Raw genomic sequence first — 20,820 nt, 5'->3', positions numbered from 1 at the left:
CACTGAGCCCAGACCCCTCATTTTATAGTGAGGAAAATAAAGGCCCAAGGTGAGGTGATTCATCCCAAGGTCACAGAGATAAAATGAATAATATGCTAAAAAAAGCAAACAATGATGAATTGTAATGAACAAAATAGGTTCTGGGGGACTAATGAAGAAACTTCTCTTCCTCATAAAATTATGAGGTCCAATATAGCACATACATTGATGGATGTTGCTCTCTCTCAGTATGTGTCTCTCAGTTTTACTTAAATGGTTTTAATTTTGTTATTAACAAATCAAAACAAAACAAAAAAAGGCTCAAGTGAGAGGTGAGTCAGAAGAAAGGAGTGTACTGTAAAACCGAAAGATAACAACTAAAGTATAAAGAATTGGGGAGGTGGTGGTGAGTGTGCTTAAGAACAGAGAGGAACTCAACTGTGGGTCTGCCCCATAGGGATGGCTTTGATATCGCATAATATAACCTTGAGTAAACTACTTTTCTTTATATAACCCAAAATACAGAGGTAATAAAGAACACAGGCATTAAACATGGGTGGCACTGAGATGATGCCACATGCACAGAGAAACAATGGCTATACTGTCTTTTTTTCCCTCTAGCTCTGAAGCTATTTCTACCCAAAATGCCCTTGGGAATCTGATTTGATCTTACAAAACTTTTTTGCTAATTTTGAAATGGTTCTTCTGCCATTTTACATGTGATAGCCAGTTTTTCCATACCTCATATCTCCAGATCACTTTTCTCTAGCCTTCTCCTCTCCCACAAATTATTTTAAATCAGAATTGTATTGCATTTGGCCCTGGGCCATTGTTACGATTTCCCAGAGCAAAGAATTGGATGCCCTCCTGGACCTTTAAAATAAGTTATAAAGATAAAAACACAGGACTAAGTGAGAGTGGGTGTTCTAGTCAGAATACGACATGCTATATAGCTAATTTTAAAAAAGGGAACTGCAGGGCATGCAAGAATTATTGCTGTTTCCTCTGAACTGGTGTCATTTAATGTAGTTTTTATCCTTCCTTTTAAAGTGACCAGTGAAAATGAAGAGACTCCCACAGTTACAAAGACTTACATTTTTGGCAAATTGTCCTAAAGTGGGTACTTCTGGCATGCTTCCATAAATATGGAACAGAATGAAAGGCAGTGGATGGTGAAGGACCTCCAGCTTAGAGGCACTTAAAAGGTAGAGCAGTATGGTAGAAAGTAACGGATTTTGAGTTGGAGGCCCTGGGATGAAATCCCACTTCTGACACCAACTACCACTGTGACTGATGAGTAGCTTTCCTACTCTAGGCTTTAGTTTCTATGAGGGGTTGGACCAGATGATTCTAAGGGCTAAATTTAGAATCAGAAAGACCTGAATATAAATATAACCTCAAACACTTCCTAGCTATATGATCCTAGTCAAATCATTTCTCTTTGCCTCAGTTTCTTTTATTGTAAAATGGAGATAGTAGTGCCTACCTCCCAGAGTTGTCATGAAGATCAGATATTTGTAAAGTGCTGCTTTACAAATATTATCTCATTTGGTCCTTGCAATAAGCCAGGGAAGTAGGTGCTTCTATTAACCTCATTTTACAAGTGAGGAAACAGAGACTTAAAGAAGTTAAAAGTGACTTGCCCAGGGTTTCATGGCTGGTAAGTGTCTGAGGCCAGATTTGAACTCAGGTCTTCCTGTCTCCAGAAGTAGTATTCTATCCACAGTGCTGCCTTTATAGTGGTTCAGATTCAAGCTAAAAGAGTTTGATAAATTACTAGTCACAGTCCTGGGCTCTCTCCTCCATTGGCATAACACGCCTCCCCACTTAGCACTGTGCCTGGCACACAGTAGGTACTCAATAAGTGGTTATGGTCTGGATGACTTTCCTACTTGCACTGGTTCTAGACCCTGATCCATTTTTCCTATGTATATTCAAATAGGAAGCAGCTGCACTGTGACTTACTCCAAACACTAGGGATTAATGGATTACCTTTTTTGGTTTACACACTCTGCATAAATTTGTGATCCCTTCTCTTTTCTTAGCCATTTGTATTTTCTCTAATGGCTACCATATCATAAGGACACCCAAGAATTGGCACATTGTAAACACTTTCCCACTTGGTTTTTTTCCCTATGGAAATGAAAGCAAAAATAAAATAGAATGGAAAGAAAGAATATATTAAACAGGGCTGGGGAGAATTTTTTTTTTAAACCATATACAAGTTTGAAAAATTCTGCTTCCTCTGATTCATTTTGAAAATTATCTGTTACTGAATATCAAAAGCTTTAGGGCTTCACACTAACATACGTAACATCACAAGAATTATTTCCTACACATGGCACTTACTGACATTAAAGATGTGTGTAACCACCCCGTGCCTCATCATCATTGTTGTAGGTAAACTTATAACAGCAGATTTAGGAATTTCCCATAACTACCCTTCAGATCCAGTACAATCAAATTCCCCTTTTGGGTCACAATTTCTAGTTAACTATTTATAAATTGTCTTTTACCCTTTAAGTCCCTCGGCCCATTCTATCACCATTCATGCTCTGTAAAATGATAGGCCTGGATTACCCCCATCATGAATACCTTCCACTAATGTTTTACTAATAGCGGCTAACTGAATCTACTAAAAATTTGTGTCAAATTTCAAATGGGTTCCTACTGTTGCACAATAACCCTTTTATGCCTTTCTGACTGATTCTCTCCTATACTCCTCATAACATCTATTCCAAATTTTTTCTTTAAGTTTCCTATCCACTTTTTCCTCTTTAATGTTGCTACAGAAAGAATAAAAGCCATCCACTTTGAGCTTCCTCTTCTCCTCTATTTTATATGCCAAACCGTTCTATATCACCCCCACCACTATTCTTTCTTTTAGACAGAGGGAAGAGTGGCTTTTCTATTTGACAAAAGTAATCTCTTTCCTTGTACTTTTAATCTCAGCATTTTCCATCTCCTTCAGGGGCATAAAATTTTGATCATTCTCTCTGCCCCTTCTCTCTTCATTGAATTTTTATCAATAACCTCAGTCCTTGTTGTTTATTAGTATACTCAGGTCTCCACCTTAAGAAGTTAAATAGGATCATTTAACAAAATCCTTCATCTTAGCATGCCATCGCTTCCTTATCCTTTTATACCTCTCCATTTCATAGTCAAAATTTAATCATCTCAAATTCTTCATTTCCTCTCAATGTTAAGATCCTTTGAAATCTAGGATGTCACCAAAAGTCAATTGAATCTAATATTTTCTTTTAGAAAAGTTATTCATGTCTTTGGTTTTTATGTAATATTCACTCCTTCCTTTCCTCTGTTCTTTTCCCTCCTATTGTTTATTTCTAAATATATTTTCATCCCATTCATGACCCAGAAAGCCATCCCTTGGGACCAAGATTTTTAAAAAGAGGGGGGGAAAGCAATTAAGAACAAAAGAGAGGGTCATTGAGGGATCTTTTTTTTTAATTAGAGAAGGAAAACCTGAAAGAGGTGTAGACAACCAAGACAGCTTTGAAAAGCTTATACTTATAAAGAAAAGCAAACCATATTTAAAAAAATCTTATATTGTTCCTCTATGAATATAGACAAATCCATTTTTTGGTGCTTAAGAAAAAAAATGAAATTGAAAAGAGAGTCTATGACATATTGCAGATCCCAACTTTCCCATCTCTGTGATGAAGGGAGGGAGATACAGTTTCTCTACTATTCTCCAGGGCTAAGCTTGGTCATCATAATTATACTCTGTTCAATTCTGTTTTGGTTCTGGTCATTTAACATTATTGTAGTCATTTTATCTATTTTTTTCTTGGTTCTGTTTAGGTCACTACTCATCACTTCAATTAAGTGCTCCCATCCTTCTCTGAATTCTTCCTGTTTCTTATAGCACAGCAGTATTGTTACATTCACAAACTAGTTAGTCATTCTCCAACCACATTATTCAACATGGTGACCTTTTTCTCAGTCCTCATTCTTCCCAACCTCCCTATTTATGACACTGCTGATCACTCCCTCCTGAAAATTCTCCCTTCCATCAGCTTCTGTGACATTAGTATTCTCTCTCTCTCTCTCTCTCTCTCTCTCTCTCTCTCTCTCTCTCTCTCTCTCTCTCTCTCTCTCCTTCCTCCCACCACCCCCATCACCTTTCAAATGGATTATAGCAATAGATTTCTAATTGGTCTTCCTGCCTCTCAATTCTTTCATCTCTATTTTAATGTCTACATAGCATAGATTAAATATCTCTTCCAAAATGGATCTATCTCTTTCTTGTTTAATTTCTATAGTTCTTTATTACCTTTAGGATAAAATACTATGCAGTTTGGTGTTTTAAGGCCCTTTATAATCTGGCCTTTAGTACACCTTCCTAAACTTATTCCCCAGCACTCCCCAAACTTGCCTATTTGTTGGAATTGCTGTTCCATTCTTCACTTCCTGGACTTTGAACAGGATGTCTCTCATCTCCGGTGGGGCACTCCTTCCCTACCTCTCTTCCTTAGAAACCTCATATTCCTTCAAGTGTGACCTCCAAGGGAAATGTTTCTTGACCTCCTGCTTTAAATCATCTTGCATTTATTTATCTGTTTACATCTGCATCCCCAGTGGAATGTAAGCTTCTTAAGGACATGAACATTTTCTTTTTCGTTTGTTTTTGTAACCCCAGAGCCAAGCATGTGTGCTTTATACACAGTAAGGCTTTTAATAAATGTTTGTTGAATAGCAAAGAGTCTGGACTGCCTAATAAGGAGAGATTACAAATTGGAGGGCAGGCAGGATGGTGAAGGGCCTTTAGACCATGTCATATGAAGACTAGGTGTGTTCAGTTGGGAGAAGAAAAGACTCAGGTGAGATACGGCAATTCCCTTAAAGATCAAGTTTAAGAGAGAGTTGAGTTGTTCTGTTTGATCCTAGAGGGTATAAATTGTAACAAGCCCAATTTCTTGACTTTCTCACAATTAGAGCTGTGGTGGGTTCCCAATCAATGATGGATTTTAGACAGAGTCTAGACAACTGCTTGTCAAAAATATTCTACTGGGGATTCCTTTCATTTATGGGTTGGACTATGGACTAGGCAGCTGAATTCCCTTCTAACTCTCAAATTCTGTGATCACAGTTGCCAAACAGGTATAATGAATGATTAGCCATAATTTTCTCTTAAAAATAAAAATGAGTTAATAATCATAAGTTCATAGATGCAGAGCTAGAAGGGACTTTCAAGGCTATCTAGTTCACTCTATTATTTTAAAGCCCAGGAAGGAAGAGTCCCTTTTTCAGGAGAGGAATACAGGTCTTCTGACTAAATCCAGTTTTGCTCCCACTACAATACTGATGCTAAGTTTTAGATTACCAATCAAGTCACCAAGGGACTCAGATCCTTTTGGGTAAAATAAGTTATATAATAGTTGCTCTTACTTTCGACGAAACATTTCTGCAAATATGCAGCCGACACTCCATAGGTCCACTGGTGTAGCATAACTGGATTGAAGCAAGACTTCGGGTGCTCTGTACCACAAAGTGACAACCTGTAAAAGACAAAAGAAAAAGACATGAAGTAGAAAACAAGTATTTCCTTCAGTGCCAATGTCCTATTTTAGTTGATACTGTAAGGATGGGATTTGTGCAAGGGGGATGGAACAAAAGGAGCCAGAGAAGGAGTGGCTGCTGGTGACAGTTGGGATCAGAGGGAATTCTGGGAGTTTCTCAAAGGAGGAGGCTTCCAGGGAGGACTGAGGAGAGAGGAGGACATCCCAGCTCAGATCCAGTCCTGAGGGTTTCCTGAGGATCTTTCTTTGGACATTGAAACCCTGATTCCCTGGTCAAAGATTCCATCGCATCCCACCCAGCAAGACTTCAACCGCTGAGTGAGCTAAGTGCAGAGACTCCATTTTGAGAGCAATCTCTTAGTCTACTTTTCCCATTACCCAACCTTGCTGAGAGACCCTTTCCAGTCTAACTTACAATTAAAGAAAAAGACAGAAATAGAAACAGAAGGAGAAGGGGCAGGGAAAGAATCTTGGGAGGGGGAACCCCAAAGGTTCCCCCTCCCAAGTGATGGACCCCGTAGAAATAGAGAAGAGGGCACCCCAAAATCCCTCCTACCTTTACCCCTTTCCCCAATCCCTAAACTGTGATGAATAAAAGCTATTCATTAGTCAGATAGCGTTCCAGAGTACCTGAGAGACAACAAGGAAGAGGGGAACCACAGTTTGGTCTGGCTGCCTCCATCTTGGAACCAGACCACCCACTATGAAGTTCACTGACCTTGTGGGGGAGGCTTGTGTGAACCTCACCCCCATTCAGAATCGGATTGGGGTACCCCATACCTCATCTTATAGGGAAGCCTTGCCCCCAACTCTTGTGGGGCGGCATGACCATCCAGGTCACTCGGTTTTGGGGTGACACCCTTTTAAAGTCTCACAGTGTATATTCGGCAGGAGGGGTGAGCTAGAAGAGAGACTCATCCCCCATAGACACTCTCTCTCTCTCTCTCTCTCTCTTTCTTCCATCATAATATTGGTCACTGGCTGGCTCTTTATTCTTACAATACCAAGATTCAAGGAAGAAAGAATCCCTATAAAATCCTTCAGAACACTACAAGCAAAACAGGAAGGCAAAGAGGGATTTTTAACAGATACAAAGAAATCAAATGGCTCAACTTTACAGCTCTTGGCATAGTGTCTGCCACACAGTAGGCATTTAATGAACATTGACTGATTTAATCCTTATCTCAGATTCTATTATTTTCTCAGGACAATAAAATGACATAAGTGTAAGGAATTAAAATTAAGGGTTTGACTAAAATATATGAAAATTATAAATAATATGGTGGTTGCAGATTTAAAATATTATAGCTCAAGCAAAAATGACTTTCCATAGTTTTTATTTACAAAATAGGTGGAAAGAGTGAAAGTTGAGAAATACAAAAAGAGGGTAGAGAAGATATTTATATTTAGCCTATCACACTAAATATTGCTCCACTACTTGACTTAGTCTGGCACAACTTGTTAACCTTCAACCGGAATTAATCTCTCTCCAGAAGTTCAGGAAAGAAAAACCAGCTATTCACTCACTCAGGTTCCCTCCAAGGGCCAGTTGGAGCTGAAGACGATGACCTGTTGAGGATGACTCCTGAAGCCAACCTCTAGCCCCAGAAATTCAGGGCTTTTATAGTGACTTCTTTGTTCCTTTCCTTCTTCACAGGGGCCAATCACAGTTTTCAAATTGTCTAGCACTGCCCAGGGGGTAAGTGTCTTGAGGGATCCACTTCTCATCTTCTGGAGGTATAAACTCTTATCAAAGGGCTTCACAATTTCCTGACTGAGTTGTTACCCACTTTAGCAAATGACTTGCAAACACTCTTACTTAGTGTCTGGTGAGGTACTATGTAAGGGTTCTTAAGTTAGTGTTAACCAAGTGTTAACTTGAAGTAGACAAAGAGAATAAAGAATTCCCTTTCACATAAGAAACTTTAGAAAAGCATTTTTGAAGAAAAACCCCTAAACTTTCTATTGACTTTAGAGACCCTTGTCTCCAAATCAGTTAAAAAAAATGAAATCATTAGAAATGTCATCTAGAGAGTGGCAGATTAGAAGAGAAGGGATGGCTTTGGAAATTGTAAAGTACAGGACCATAATTTGAGAGATGGGGGGGGGCAGCAGTTAGACACTATCTAGTTTAATAATCTAATTTTACAGAAAAGTAGACTGAAGCTAAGAGAGGTTGTGCAGGTAGTAAGTAGAAGAGTCAAGCTCTGAGCTTCAGTCCTCTGATTCTAAACCTGGCACTCATTTCTATGGCACTATTCCCCTTGGGGAAAGTAAGCTTAAAAAGAGAAAACATGGTAAACTGAGATTATTTTAGTACTGGTTTAGAAAATAATGGAATGAAAGGTTTGAAAAGGATTTGGAAAAGCCCTATTATTCTTCTGGCTGCAAGTGAAGAAATACCTAAAGTATCCCAGACATAAAAGAACATATTAGAATTTGAATAATGCCATTCAAAAGAGGGTATAAATGTTCTAATTTCAGACAGAACAGAAAAATTTATTTTCTTCACAAAATACATGTGTGTACATATTTAAAACCCCTACCTTCTGTCTTAGAATACTGCATATTGATTACAAGGCAGAAAAGTGGTAAGGGTTAGGCAATGTGGTTTAAGTGATTTCTAGGGTCACATAGCTAGAAGTATCTGAGTCCAGATTTGAACCTAGGATCTCCCAATTCTATTCCTGGCTCTCAATCTACTGAGCTGTCCAGCTGCCCCCTTAAATGATATTTTAAAATGTTAAATTACAAATTTAAAATGACCAGCAATTACTCCTAATTTGTGGGAAAGGAAAATACACTAGCTCTAACCATTTCCATTTGAGTTTTATCTTTATCCAATTCTATTAAATTCAAGCATTTATTAAGTGCCTACTACAAGCAAAGGCACAAGCCAAAAACAGTTGTAACCCTGAAAGACTTTACATTCTGCTGAGGTATCTAATATTTCACAGAAAAGTCAATACAAGAGAATTTGAAGATGGAGTGTGATTATAAGAGTCTTTCTAAAAGGAATGGCACTGGAGCTAAGAATGACTGAAGGAAGAGAGGAGCATGAATGAATTTTAGGTTTAGGGGAAGAGCTTGTGCAAAGGCAGGAAGGCAGAGGATGGAACTGAGTTTGGGGAAACTTTAAGTAGCTGAGTGTGTGAAGGACCTTGTGAAATGTCTGGAAAGTTGAAATATCTAGAAAGGTAAGAGACTGTAAGCCATGGAGTGGCAAAGTCAAATCCACGCTTTATGAAGATTCTTTTGGTCCTGAAAAGGCTGCCATTTTAGAAGGAACTGCTGACTAGTGTTGAATACAGTACTGGTGAAATACTATTGGGTGTTAAACAAATGCTACTCAAAATGAGGAAATGTATTTGTTGGAAGTGAGTAAAAATGTCAAGTTATTCAGAATGTCCACAGTTCAACAGGTCACACTTGGGTGCCAATCATTCCAAATTCAATTCATACCTCTTAAAGTGATAGCAAAGGCCACATAGTTCAATCCATAACTCAATAAGAATTCCTTCTATAACAATCCAAAAATGGTTAACTAAGGGAGAGACTACTACCTTTAGAAATAGCTCATTCTACTTCTATACAATTTAAAAATACTGAAGGAGTTTTCTCTAACACTAACCTGGACGCTGCCACCGCATCATTGTCCCCTAATTTCTAGTTCTACACTGTAGGACAAAGAAGAATAAACCTAACTCTTCTATCCCCAAGTCTTTGAAATAGATAAAAGTAGCCATCAAATGCATCCCTCTAAGTTTTCTCGTTTCCAGACTCATCACTCCCATATTCCTTTATCTGAAGCTCAAATGGCAGGACCTCAAAACCCTTCTCTACCTTTGTTGCTTTTTTATGTCGTCATTGTCTAATTTGGCAATATCCTAAGATGCAATGTCCACACACAGACACAGTATTTCCAGATGTGATCTAAATAGGCTCAGTACAGTAGAATTATCCTCTTCATTCCTTCAGGCACCATTCCTTTCTTAATTCAGCTTAAGATTTCATTAGTTCTTAAAATTCAATTTATCTAACTGAGTTCCATCTCAGTTGGGAAAGCAATGGAGACAGGTATTATTGGAAAAGGTGGTTCATACTGCATAGAATGAGAGATACTGATGGAAAGTTCTTGTGCTCCAATGATCAATCTATGCCATTTCAAGAGATAGGGAAGACCTCCAATATATTCCAGGGAAGAACTATAAAAGAATCACACAGGATGGCAAGGTGTGGATGGGTTATGATTAACATCATGCATGAGACAGAGTATTTAAGATTGAGGATATGCCTCCCTACAGATCTTGCAGTATAATAAACACTGGTATGACACAAGTTGGGGGCAGCAAAGGTGGTTCAATGGCTAGAAAGCATTGGGAAGACTCATCTTCCTGAGTTCAAAAGTAGACTAGGACACTTACAAGTTGTGTTCTCCTGAGCAAGTCACTTAACCCTGTTTGCCCCACTTTCCTTCATCTGTCAAATGAGCCGGCAAAGGATATGGCAAACTATTCCAGTATCTTTGCTAAGAAAAGCCCAAAGAGGGTCATGAAGAGTTGCAACAATTAGAACAAGTGAATAACAGAAATCCAAGATTATAGGATCAAAAACTTAATGCGAGAAGGAACCTCAATTCCAATGTAATTCCCTTCATTTTACTGAGGCTCAGTGATAACTTGCCTCAAGTCATACTACCAGGAAGTGTCTAAGGCCAAACTTAAAACCCAAGTTTTATCCTGACTTCAGGATCTTAGTGGATGAAAAGAATTGTGATTTTTTTCTTTTTTGGAAGAAAAGAAAATGTTTATTAAGTGTTATACCATATGCCAGCTCCTGGACCAAGTGTGAAGGTTACAAAGAAAGACATGTCCTTCCCTCAAAGAGCTCACATTCGAAGGGAAGAGACGACATACAAATACACACACACACACACATACACACAAATATAACATAAATGGAAGGTAATTTTTGAGGGCAGGCCAAAAGTTAATATTCTTAAGCATTCTGAGTGCACAATCTTTTCATGGCCCCAATAAACCCAATGCAGCAATGACTTTGTCTCATAATAAGTTTAAATGGAGCCCTCTCTTTGTCATCAAGCCTTTAATCAGTGATGCTTACTCCTGTGGCTAAGGATATTTTCTTAACTTTGTTATTAATCATTCAAAATAGCTCTAGACAAACAACCAAAGAAACATTTTATTTATTAGACAGAATAAACAAGTTTAATTGAACTAAGTTTTAGTGTATCTTTTAAAAAAAAAAACCAAACCCTTGTTTATTTGGCAGTGCTTAGCATGGTGCCCAGCAGACAGTAGGCATTTAATAAATGTTTATTAATGAATGTCTTAAGTGACTTTTGAAATATGTATCTTAAGAACACAGATGGGCTATTTCCTAGTTTAGTTTCTGCAATACAAACTAGTTGTAGAATGAGACCAACCCATGAATCTCACTTAATAACTTTAGTTTGGTTTGAGAACTAGTCTGCTGCTCCACTTGATCTAGTCCCCCATGGCCTTGGTTGAAGCCTGGTGGGCATGGGGTTAGAGGACCCAGACTAAGTGGGGCAGGGAAGCCCCTGCAGTAGAAAACTTTCTCTTAATGATCTCGGAGAAGCAAAAGAGCAACTGAGAAAGCTATTTAAGTAATGAGAATGAAAGCCTAACACGGAAAATTGTTTTGGGGACTACAAGGATAATTTGGCAACAAAACATTAACGAGATATAAGGGACAGGCAAGAAACAAAGTGAAAGGCCAGTCTAGAGTTTAAGCACATCAAGACACACACATACTTTCAGCCAAACAGGAGTCCAAGAAGGTTTGAGCTTGATCAACAAGAAGTCCCAAGTAAGGTCCTACACAACAAAGCATGCATGCCTGTCTACTTTCAAATCTGCAAGCACTCCATGCTAACTCTACCCTCCTTTCTCCTCCAAATGAGGTTCAGCCTTGGACAGCTCCTGGCAGCCAGCACTGGTTCCCAAATGGAAAACAGCTGTGTCAGAGTGGTGATGGACAGTCCTTAGTATCTCATTTATGTTTCTAGCCATTTTGCCTTCTATCAGGGGGCATATGTGGGGCCAAAATGATGCCCAAAGTCATGAATTTGGGTCAGAAACTAAGGGGCTAGACTAGAAGGTCTCTGAGATCCATTTCAGTTTTAAATCTATGATCCAAAATTGTTCAGACTTCAGTCAACTATCACCATGTCCTTGAGCTCAGTTTAATTTAGCATTCTTATATAATTCAAGAAGATGTTTACCTCCAAGTTCAGCAGGTTGATTATATAACTAACTATTCTAAAGATGCCTACAAAATCAAAATTCAATAACTTGAGCATAACACTCTCTCCCCCACCCTTTCATGGAGGTGGGAGCTCCAAAGATGTTGAATATTGCATGTATTTTCAGACTTTTTGACTTTTTTCCTTTTCTTTTTCATCTCACAACCTCCATCCCCCCATTTGTTATATGAGATGGTTCTCTAGGACAAGAAATGTTAGTGATGCTGGGGAAAGTTCTGATGATGTAAAAAACAAAAGCATCAATGAAAATTCTAAAATTTTTAGAAAGCATGTGACATGACGCAATGGACACAGTATATACTTTGATTAATAAATATTTATAGTATTTCTGTTATACATAATGCCAGTATTTGCAAGATAAGCTGGATGACCACTACAAGGATTTACAATAGTAAGGGTTTCTTATCATTTGTGGGTTGGATGGGATGGACATTGAGGTCACAGACAACTCTCAAATTTCTATACTTATGACAAGAGTGACTTTTAATGATAATACTGTAGCTTTATTATAAGTCAGTAAAGATAAATAGAAAGCTATGGATTATATTATTAAAGGGCTGGTTTATGAGGAAAACAATGATCACTAAAGACATACTGATCAGTTTATCCAGAAGTCATGCTGAACTCAACATCCTGCCTTTTAAAACTAGGTAACTAGACAGGTCATCAGGGGAATACAGCTGATACTGTATATAACTGGATTTCAGGAAGACATATAACAAATTTCATGTTCGTTTTTTTTTAAATTTAATAGATCTAAAAGATCTTTGAAAATCAATTGCAAAAACACAGGATGGGGAAAGCTTAATGAGTCAGCAGTCTTTGAAAGGAAATCGTGTTGTTATTGTAATAATATGCATGTTCAACCTGAGGCAACATAATGATGTGGAAACCAATCAGTCAATGAACAAATTATTAAATACTTAATATATGCCAGGGGTATTCTATATTGTGTTCATTACTATATTGTACTATAATTTGGAAAGGCCACTAATATGATAGCTATTAGAAGGCATGGCTAGGAAGGGTCTCAAAACCATGCAATATGAAAATTAGTTTAATGAAATGGGAATGTTCAGCCTAAGAAGAGAAGGATGCAGGTTATAGAACTACAGAATTTTAGAGCTGGAAGGGATCTCAGTAGCAATCTAGTATAACATAACCCACAGGAATCTCTACTTCAACATACTCAACAAGTGGTTGATTACTCTCTATCAAAAGAGCTCCAGTTGGGGGTGGGTAGGAATTTGACTAGGTTTGCTTGGTCCTGGAGGACAAAAGTAGGTAGAAACTGTGAGAAAGAAGATTTCAACTCAATGGAGGGGAGATTTCCTAATGATTAGAGCTTCCTCCAAGTAGAAGTGCCTTCTTAGAACAATGTAAGTTCATCATTGTAAGAGGTCTTGGAGGAGGCTGAATGATATGGAGCCAGAGTTGGACTAGATAGCTTTCTGGGACTACTTCCCATTCAGATACTAATTAACTGTGGATAGAGCCCTGGAAGTGAAGTCAGAAAGATTTATCTTCCTGAGTTCAAATCTGGCCTCAGATACTTCTTAGTTGTATTACCCTGGGGAAGTCACTTAATCATGTTTGTCTCAGTTTCCTCATTTGTAAAATGAGCTCGAAAAGAAAATGGCAAAGCACTCTAGTATCTTTGCTGAGAAAACCCCAAAATGGAAACACAGAAGGGTTTACCTGTCAGATCTATGGAAAAGGGAAGAATTTATAACCAAACAAGAAATAGAGAACATTACAAGACATAAAATGAATAATTTTGATTATATTAAATTAAAAAAGGTTTTGTACAAACAAAACCAATGCAATCAAGATTTAGAAAGGAAACAACAAACTGGGGAAAAATTTTTTATGATAAGTCTCTCTGATAAAGGTTTCATTTCTCAAACATATAAAGAACTAAGTCAAATTTGTAGGAATCCAAATCATTCCCCAGTTGATAAATGGTCAAAGGATATGAATAAGCAGTTTTTTCAGATGAAGAAATGAAAGCTATCAATAATGGAATAAAAAAAATGTTCTAAATCACACTTAATTAGAGAAATGTAAATTAAAACAACTCTGCACCCCTCATACCTATTATATATATATCAATATGATAGTAAAAGAAAATGATAAATATTGGAGGAATGTGGTAAAACTGGAACACTACTGTATTGCTGGTGGAGTTGTGAACTGATCGAACCATTCCGGAAGGTGATTTAGAATTATGCCCAAAGGACTATAAAAGAATGCATACCCTTTGATTCAGAAATGCTACTAGTAGGCCAAAGAAATTTTTAAAAATAGCTAAGAACCTGTTTGTACAAAAATATTTATAACTGTTATTTTTGTGGTAGCAAAGAATTGGAAACTAAAGGAATGTCCCTCAGTTGGGGAATGGCTAACCAAATTGTGGTATATGATGGTGATGGAATATATTGTGCTATAAAGAATGATGAACAGGATGATTTCAGAAAGAGCTGGAAAGACCTACACGAACTGATGCAGAGTGAAATAAGCAGAATCAGGAAAACATTACAAAATAACAGCAAAGTTGTGGAACGATCAAATGAGATAGACTTTGCTACAAACAGCTACACAATGATCCAGGACGATTCTGAAGGACTTAGGACAAAGCATGCTATCCACCTGCCGAGAAAGAACTGTTGGAGAAAGAATGCTGATGAAAGCATATGACTTTTCAATTATTTAAATATATGTTTTGGGGTTTTGGTTTTATAAGATTATTCACTTAAAATGTATAATATTGAAATATGTTTTGTGTAATAATACATGTATAAACCAGATTGAATCGCTTGCTAGCTCCAGGAGGGAGCAGGGAAGAAGGGAGGGAGACAATTTGGATCATACACCTTTGGAAAACTTAAGTGGAAATTTGTTATTAAAATAAAAAAATTTAAAAAATGCTTAAAAATGTTTTAAAATGTCTTAATGTTTTAAAAGCACCAAATGGGGTCATGAAGAGTTGGACAACAAATGACTCAACGACAACAAAATAAGAATTGCATTAATGTTTATTTCTAATTAATAATTTTAGAGAATGACCTAGGTAAGAAGAAAAATTTTTTAGATTAAATTCATAACATTGGCACCAAGCATAAAACTTAATATACAGTGTGTATTTAAAAAAGTTCCTGATTGATCATTCCAAATATACCATGAAGTCTTTCTGTCTCTTTCTTAAAAAGGTCATTCTCTTCTGTATAGTATCTGACCCAGTTATGTTCAGTTAATTTTTTTTAAATTGTTTTTTAAAACCCTCACCTTCCATCTTAGAATTGATACTGTGTATTGGCTCCAAGGCAGGAGAGTGGTAAGGGTGGGCAATGAGGGTCAAGTGACTTGCCCAGGGTCACACAGCTGGGAAGTGTCTGAGGTCAGGTTTGAACCTAGGACCTCCTGTTTCTAGGCCTGGCTCTCAGAACACTGAGCTCCCCAGCAGCCCCCAGCACAATTTAATTGTAAACATCTCACCTTGTGAGCAGATCAGTTAATTATTTTCTGAAATTTCAAAGTATTTCCTAATTTCAACATATCCAATTGAGTTTCCTATCCCTCTCTACAAAAAAAAACTCTTTCTGAGAATAACACTGCAAATCCTTTAGATCCTGAATTATCTTCCCATCCATTATTAAGACTATCAAGTGGGGGCAGCTGGGTAGCTCAGTGGATTGAGAGTCAGGCCTAGAGATGGGAGGTCCTGGGTTCTTGCCTCAGACACTTTCTAGCTGTGTGACCCTGGGCAAGTCACTTAACCCCCATTGCCTAGCCCTTACCACTCTTCTGCCTTGGAACCAATATTGGCTCTAAGACAAGACAGAAGGTAAGGGTTAAAAAAAAAAGACTATCTGGTAAGCCAGTTTCTTAAATTATACTGCACAGCCTACTCTGAATGGAAATTCACTGATTTCATTATACATTTTGAAGGATCATGGTTTTACAGGTGATGGACAACCCAAAGATATTTCATAGTGTTTTAAGGTTTCAGAGCAACAGAATAAAAACATCAATATCTGAAAATATTTGATGATTAATATCTGAGGTTATATTATATTTGAAGAATATAATAAAGATGAAAAGATGATAATAATAAATATCTAATAAATAATAGTAATAATATAAAAATTCTAGATGTAAATTGAATCCAAGGATGAAGGTGACACACATTGGGCAAGAAGTTATCAATAAGGCATGGCTAAATAAGAGACTTACTGGTAACCTAAAATCAAAGCTAGAAAACGTTTAAAACAATTAACATTCACAAATGGTCAAATCTGGCCATAGACATTTCCTACGTTTGTGACCCTGGGCAAATCCATTTAGCCCCTGCCATTCTTCTGTCTTAGAACTGATACAGAAGGTAAACATTTTTTTTTTTAAAGCAAACAGTTTTTAAGCTGCATGGAACAAAAATCCATTTCAAAAGTTGGGACTTAGTACCAAGGAGGAGAAACTACATCCCAGGGTAACAGGAGGACATTCGTATCATTCCTGTAACCCATTATGCTGCTGGAGTTAGTATACTAAGAATGCCTTCAGTGAGTTACAAAGGATGAGTTTACATTCTAATGCTTCTATTCTATCACAAAAAGCAGTTATTTTATCCACCTGTCTATAGAATATAAAAGACCAGGCAGCAGGTAGGACAACAACTTGTCCTGGGGTGATTTCAATCTGAACCTCACTGAAGAAAGACAAGAAGAATGGGAAAATCACAACCAGAATAATAACTCATGTATATCATAGAAAGGGAGAAGTTCAAGTTTGCAAAGGATCTATCTATCTATCTATCTATCTATCTATCTATCTATCTATCTATCTATCTATCTATCTATCTATCTATCTATCTATAAATAACCTCAATTGATCTTCTCCACAATCTTGTACTATCTATATCCCCAATTTATGGATGAAGAAACTGAGTTTCAGATAAAGAACTTGGCAATGGGATCACACAGGGAATGAAGTTAAGCATTTTATTAAAGGGTCTACTATGTGTCAGACATTGAAAGGTAAAAAGACTGTACCAATTCTTACAGAGCTCACAGTCTAATTAATGGGGGAGATAAGTAACAATTACAGAAAGGGTGTCCCCAAATTCTTAAAGCACTTAAAAAATACTGAAGCCTATAAGTGTACTAAGACTTTTGGGATACCCAGATTACAGACTAAATTGGGAGATAATCTCAGCAGGGAAGACACTAGGATGAAGGGGGACCAGGAAAGGCACTGTGAGAAGGTAGAACTTCAGCTGAGACTTGAAGTGAGCTCTTGATTCATTATACCCCACTGTCTTTCCAGGCAAAATTGGGGAAAGTTTTTACAAACTGATTCACTGTTATTAGATTCTAGAATTTTAGTAATTCTAGTTTTCTAATTTAATTTAGTTTTGTAGTTAAATAGGCTTTTTCAAATTTAATTTCTAATTCTGATCTAGTAAATTACTCAAGATGCTTCTAAATGAGAATAAGACAAAGGGAACGAGGGGAGGAGGGAGAAGGAATACAACTAAATTTAGAAGACCCACGATGAAACAATAAAGGCAGCAAATGGAGATCAGCATGGCCAGTTAGATGCCAAAGGAGGCTTTTGATGGTAACAATGCAGTTTGTCCTGTAAGCAGCAATCACAATAGCAACAATCAGCTGGAGTGACCAGCTAGAACAAATGGGAGGGCAGTGTTTATTAGAATCCTTTACAAGCTGGAACAACTTGCCAACCTCAGGAGGTGCTCAATGGGTTTAGCAATCTGAAGGAGCAGAAAGGGAGAAGTTCAAGGATATTTACACGGGGGGTTATATCTATTTAAATGCCTTTGATCTCTCCTAGTAATTTTTTTTTGAACTGAGTTCAATGACAATATAAAATAAAGCCGGGATGAGGCCAGCCCTGGCCCCAAAATACACATCCATGAAAACTGTCGTTACAATAGAACAACTTCAGTTTAATAATATCTTATATTTATGAACCTTTTCAATGGCACCCCCCCCACACACAAATACATTTTCTACACATGGTAGACAGCCAGATGATAAAGTGAATAGAATCCCAGGTCGGCAGTCTGGAAGATTTGGGTTCAAATTGAATCAAAGGAATTTACTAACTGGGTGACCCTGAGCAAGTCACTTAACTCTTGTCTGCCTCAGTTTTCTCATCTGTCAAAAGGGGATCACCTACCTTCCAGGGTTGTTGTGAGGATCAAATGAGATAACTGTAAAAAGCTTAGCAGAGTGCCTTGCACATAATAAATATATATAAATGTTACTTATTATTATTATTAGGCATTTAGTGAAACAGTGGATAGTGCTGGGCTTGGAGTAAGGAAAATCTGAGTTCGTCTTACCCAGATACTATGCCTCTATCTGCCTCAGTTTCCTCATCTATAAAATAGGAATAATAACAGCACCCAGAGTTGTTATATAGACAAAATGAGGCATTTGCAAAATGCTTTGCAAGTTAAAAAAAAACCCTATAGATATTTTAACTATTTTTTATTAAACCAGAACTCTCTTACTATACATTTTAACTATTATTATTAAATTCTGAGCCCTCTCACTGTGTTAACTTGGGTAAATCACTTTGTTTTGGTTTCTTCATCTGGAAAATGAACGGGTTGGTTTATCCAGAGTCAAAGGTTCTTTCTTGATCATCTGTTTTTCTCTTTCCTCGCTTTGACTGAGAAATTAGTTTAGAACTGATGCTCAGCCTGAAACTGCTACTATTGAAATGAGAGGGCCACATTAACCATTCTTCTCTACAAAGATAAAGTGGGTCAACCTATTAGAAACACCTTCTCTGTTCTATGGGTTCATAGTGGCCTTGAACATAGCAGGTGTTAAATTAGTATCGACTGGGATGGAATGAATCAGAATGTCAGTCTTTAATCTTTATTTTACAAATGAAGAAAGAGATGATAAAAAGCGACTAATGATTCCTTCAGCAGGGCAAACGTAGTCATAAGAGGAAAATTCTGGCCATCGTCACTACCCATGGAGAAGTCAAAGACTTTTTGTCCTCTGATGAGATTTGTTTCAGTGTTTCCACTCCAGCCTAAATTGGACCCTAGAATCTCAGTGAAAGTATTCACTGGGCTCCGTTTCTGAGAAACAGGTAATTTGGAGGCTCTTCGTGGCAGGCAGCCTTCACCTTTATGTTGTTACACTTAGAATTTTTAATCGTATATACAGATGGCTACCATTTAATTTAATAATTTATCTTATTTACAAAACTATTATAAATTACTTTAAATTTATTTAAATTTTATTTACTACCACTTACATAGTGCTTACTATATGCTAAAGATCATCATAATAACAGTAACATTTATAGAGAGCTCATTATATGCCAGCTACTGTGTTAAGTGTGTTACAGAGATCTCACTTAATTCTCAAAAAATCCTGAGGCAGCTGCTGCTATCATCCCCATTTTACAGATGAAGAAAACGGAGGCAAACAAGGGCTAAATGGCAGGCCCAAGATCACCCAGACAAGAAGTACCTAAGGGAAAATTTAAATTCAGGGCTTCCTGACCAGGCCTGGTGCTCTGTGCACTGTGGAGCTACCTAGTAGTCTAAAAAGAGCTTAGGATGATGGGCTGGAAGGCTTGGGCTTTCCTCTTGGCTCTCCCTTTCCATCCCCAGCCTTCCTCCGCTTCCTGTAAGCTTTCATCCACACCTGGCAGTTGGAGCTCCAAATCAGTCCCCTGAAAGATAGAGTGTGAGGTCCTTAAAGGCAGGGACACTTCATTTTTGTATCCTCAGACCCGAGCACACAGTAGGCACTTAATAAGGCTCTTGACTGATACACCACCAAGTAATTCCGTGCATCTGGTCCAGCCCAGCCAGAACAGGCTTCACTGGGCTGGCTGATACGGCCGTTCTATCTCACTCTACTGTTGGACAGGCATTCTAGGGGCTCTGAAATCTGGAACTGACAATGGAGTGAAAGACAATTAAGTTTCTAAATATTCATTTGGAAGAATGTAGTTAGATCTGGAAACATGCCCAGGAGTTCAGCTCCCTTTCAGGATTTCCTAAGATAGGGAGGGGCATGTGCCTGGCAATGCTGGTACACAAAGAAAATTCAATGTGGGTATCTGTGTGGAGGGATACGTGTTTTCTGTGCCTTGTGGACCCCTCTGTCTGTCTGTCTCTGTCTGTCTTATAAGCTTACCGAAGGCAGACACTGATTTCTTTTTAACGGTGTGTCTCGAGGATTTACCACAGTATCTCGCGCACAGAAGGAACTTGCTAAACATTTATTGACTGACTGCAGGTGCAATGAGCAATCAGGATCATACATGCACAGCTAAGAGGGACCATGGAGTCTAATTTCATCGTATAGATGAATAAACTGGGTCCCTCCCAGGCAGGTACAGTTATTCTGAGGCAGGAGATGCACCGTGATACATACAGATGATGACTTCCAATCTCTAATTCCTAGGGAAGAAGTGAGGTAAGGTAATCTGGGAAGGTTCCCCCAGAAAGGGGCTGTGACAGATACAGGATCTTGGAAGGGTTAATCAGCTAGAAACCAGACAAGGGGGCACATACAGTTGTGGAGGGGTTGGGGAGAAACGCGGCAGTACTCTAAGGAAGCTTCTGCCCCAGAGGAGTGGGTGCCCTGGGACAAAGCGATGGCTGTATCCTACAGCTGTCACTTGTGCTCGTGGAGCCATCGCTGCCTTTTCCTATATGCTGACTTTCCACTCCACCAGTGCCTTCTGCCTTTCCTCAAGAGATCTGGCTGTGAATGGAGCCCGGAGCTCTTTGGATGACCCAACTCCACTGCCTTTGTCGGATGGAAGGCGCAGGCTACAACAGGATGCCACATGGCATGAGACTGCCATGGGGAAGTCTTCTGACTTCCTTGTGGTCAGGAGGAAAGCTGGGGTTTCCTTATTGCCAGACTATATACAGAGACAATGTCAAAACTCATGAGCACTCTGAAAACTCTGAACCTTAAAAAAAAG

General features: G+C 38.2%; 1 protein-coding gene across 1 annotated transcript in view; it reads right to left on the bottom strand.

Moving 5' to 3' along the window:
- CDK6 (cyclin dependent kinase 6) overlaps positions 1 to 20,820 on the bottom strand; it is a 1,314,442-nt gene that overhangs the window by 71,987 nt on the left and 1,221,635 nt on the right. Inside the window, exon 4 of the mRNA XM_044678762.1 lies at positions 5,389 to 5,498. Within this exon, the coding sequence (XP_044534697.1) occupies positions 5,389 to 5,498 (110 nt within the window). The remainder of the gene's footprint in view (positions 1 to 5,388; positions 5,499 to 20,820) is intronic.

The sequence above is a fragment of the Gracilinanus agilis genome, chromosome 5 (assembly GCF_016433145.1).
Source record: "Gracilinanus agilis isolate LMUSP501 chromosome 5, AgileGrace, whole genome shotgun sequence".
In the NCBI taxonomy this organism is placed as follows: domain Eukaryota; kingdom Metazoa; phylum Chordata; class Mammalia; order Didelphimorphia; family Didelphidae; genus Gracilinanus; species Gracilinanus agilis.
The sequence above is the reverse complement of the archived record's forward strand: the minus strand, read 5'-3'. Positions and strand labels throughout refer to the sequence as shown.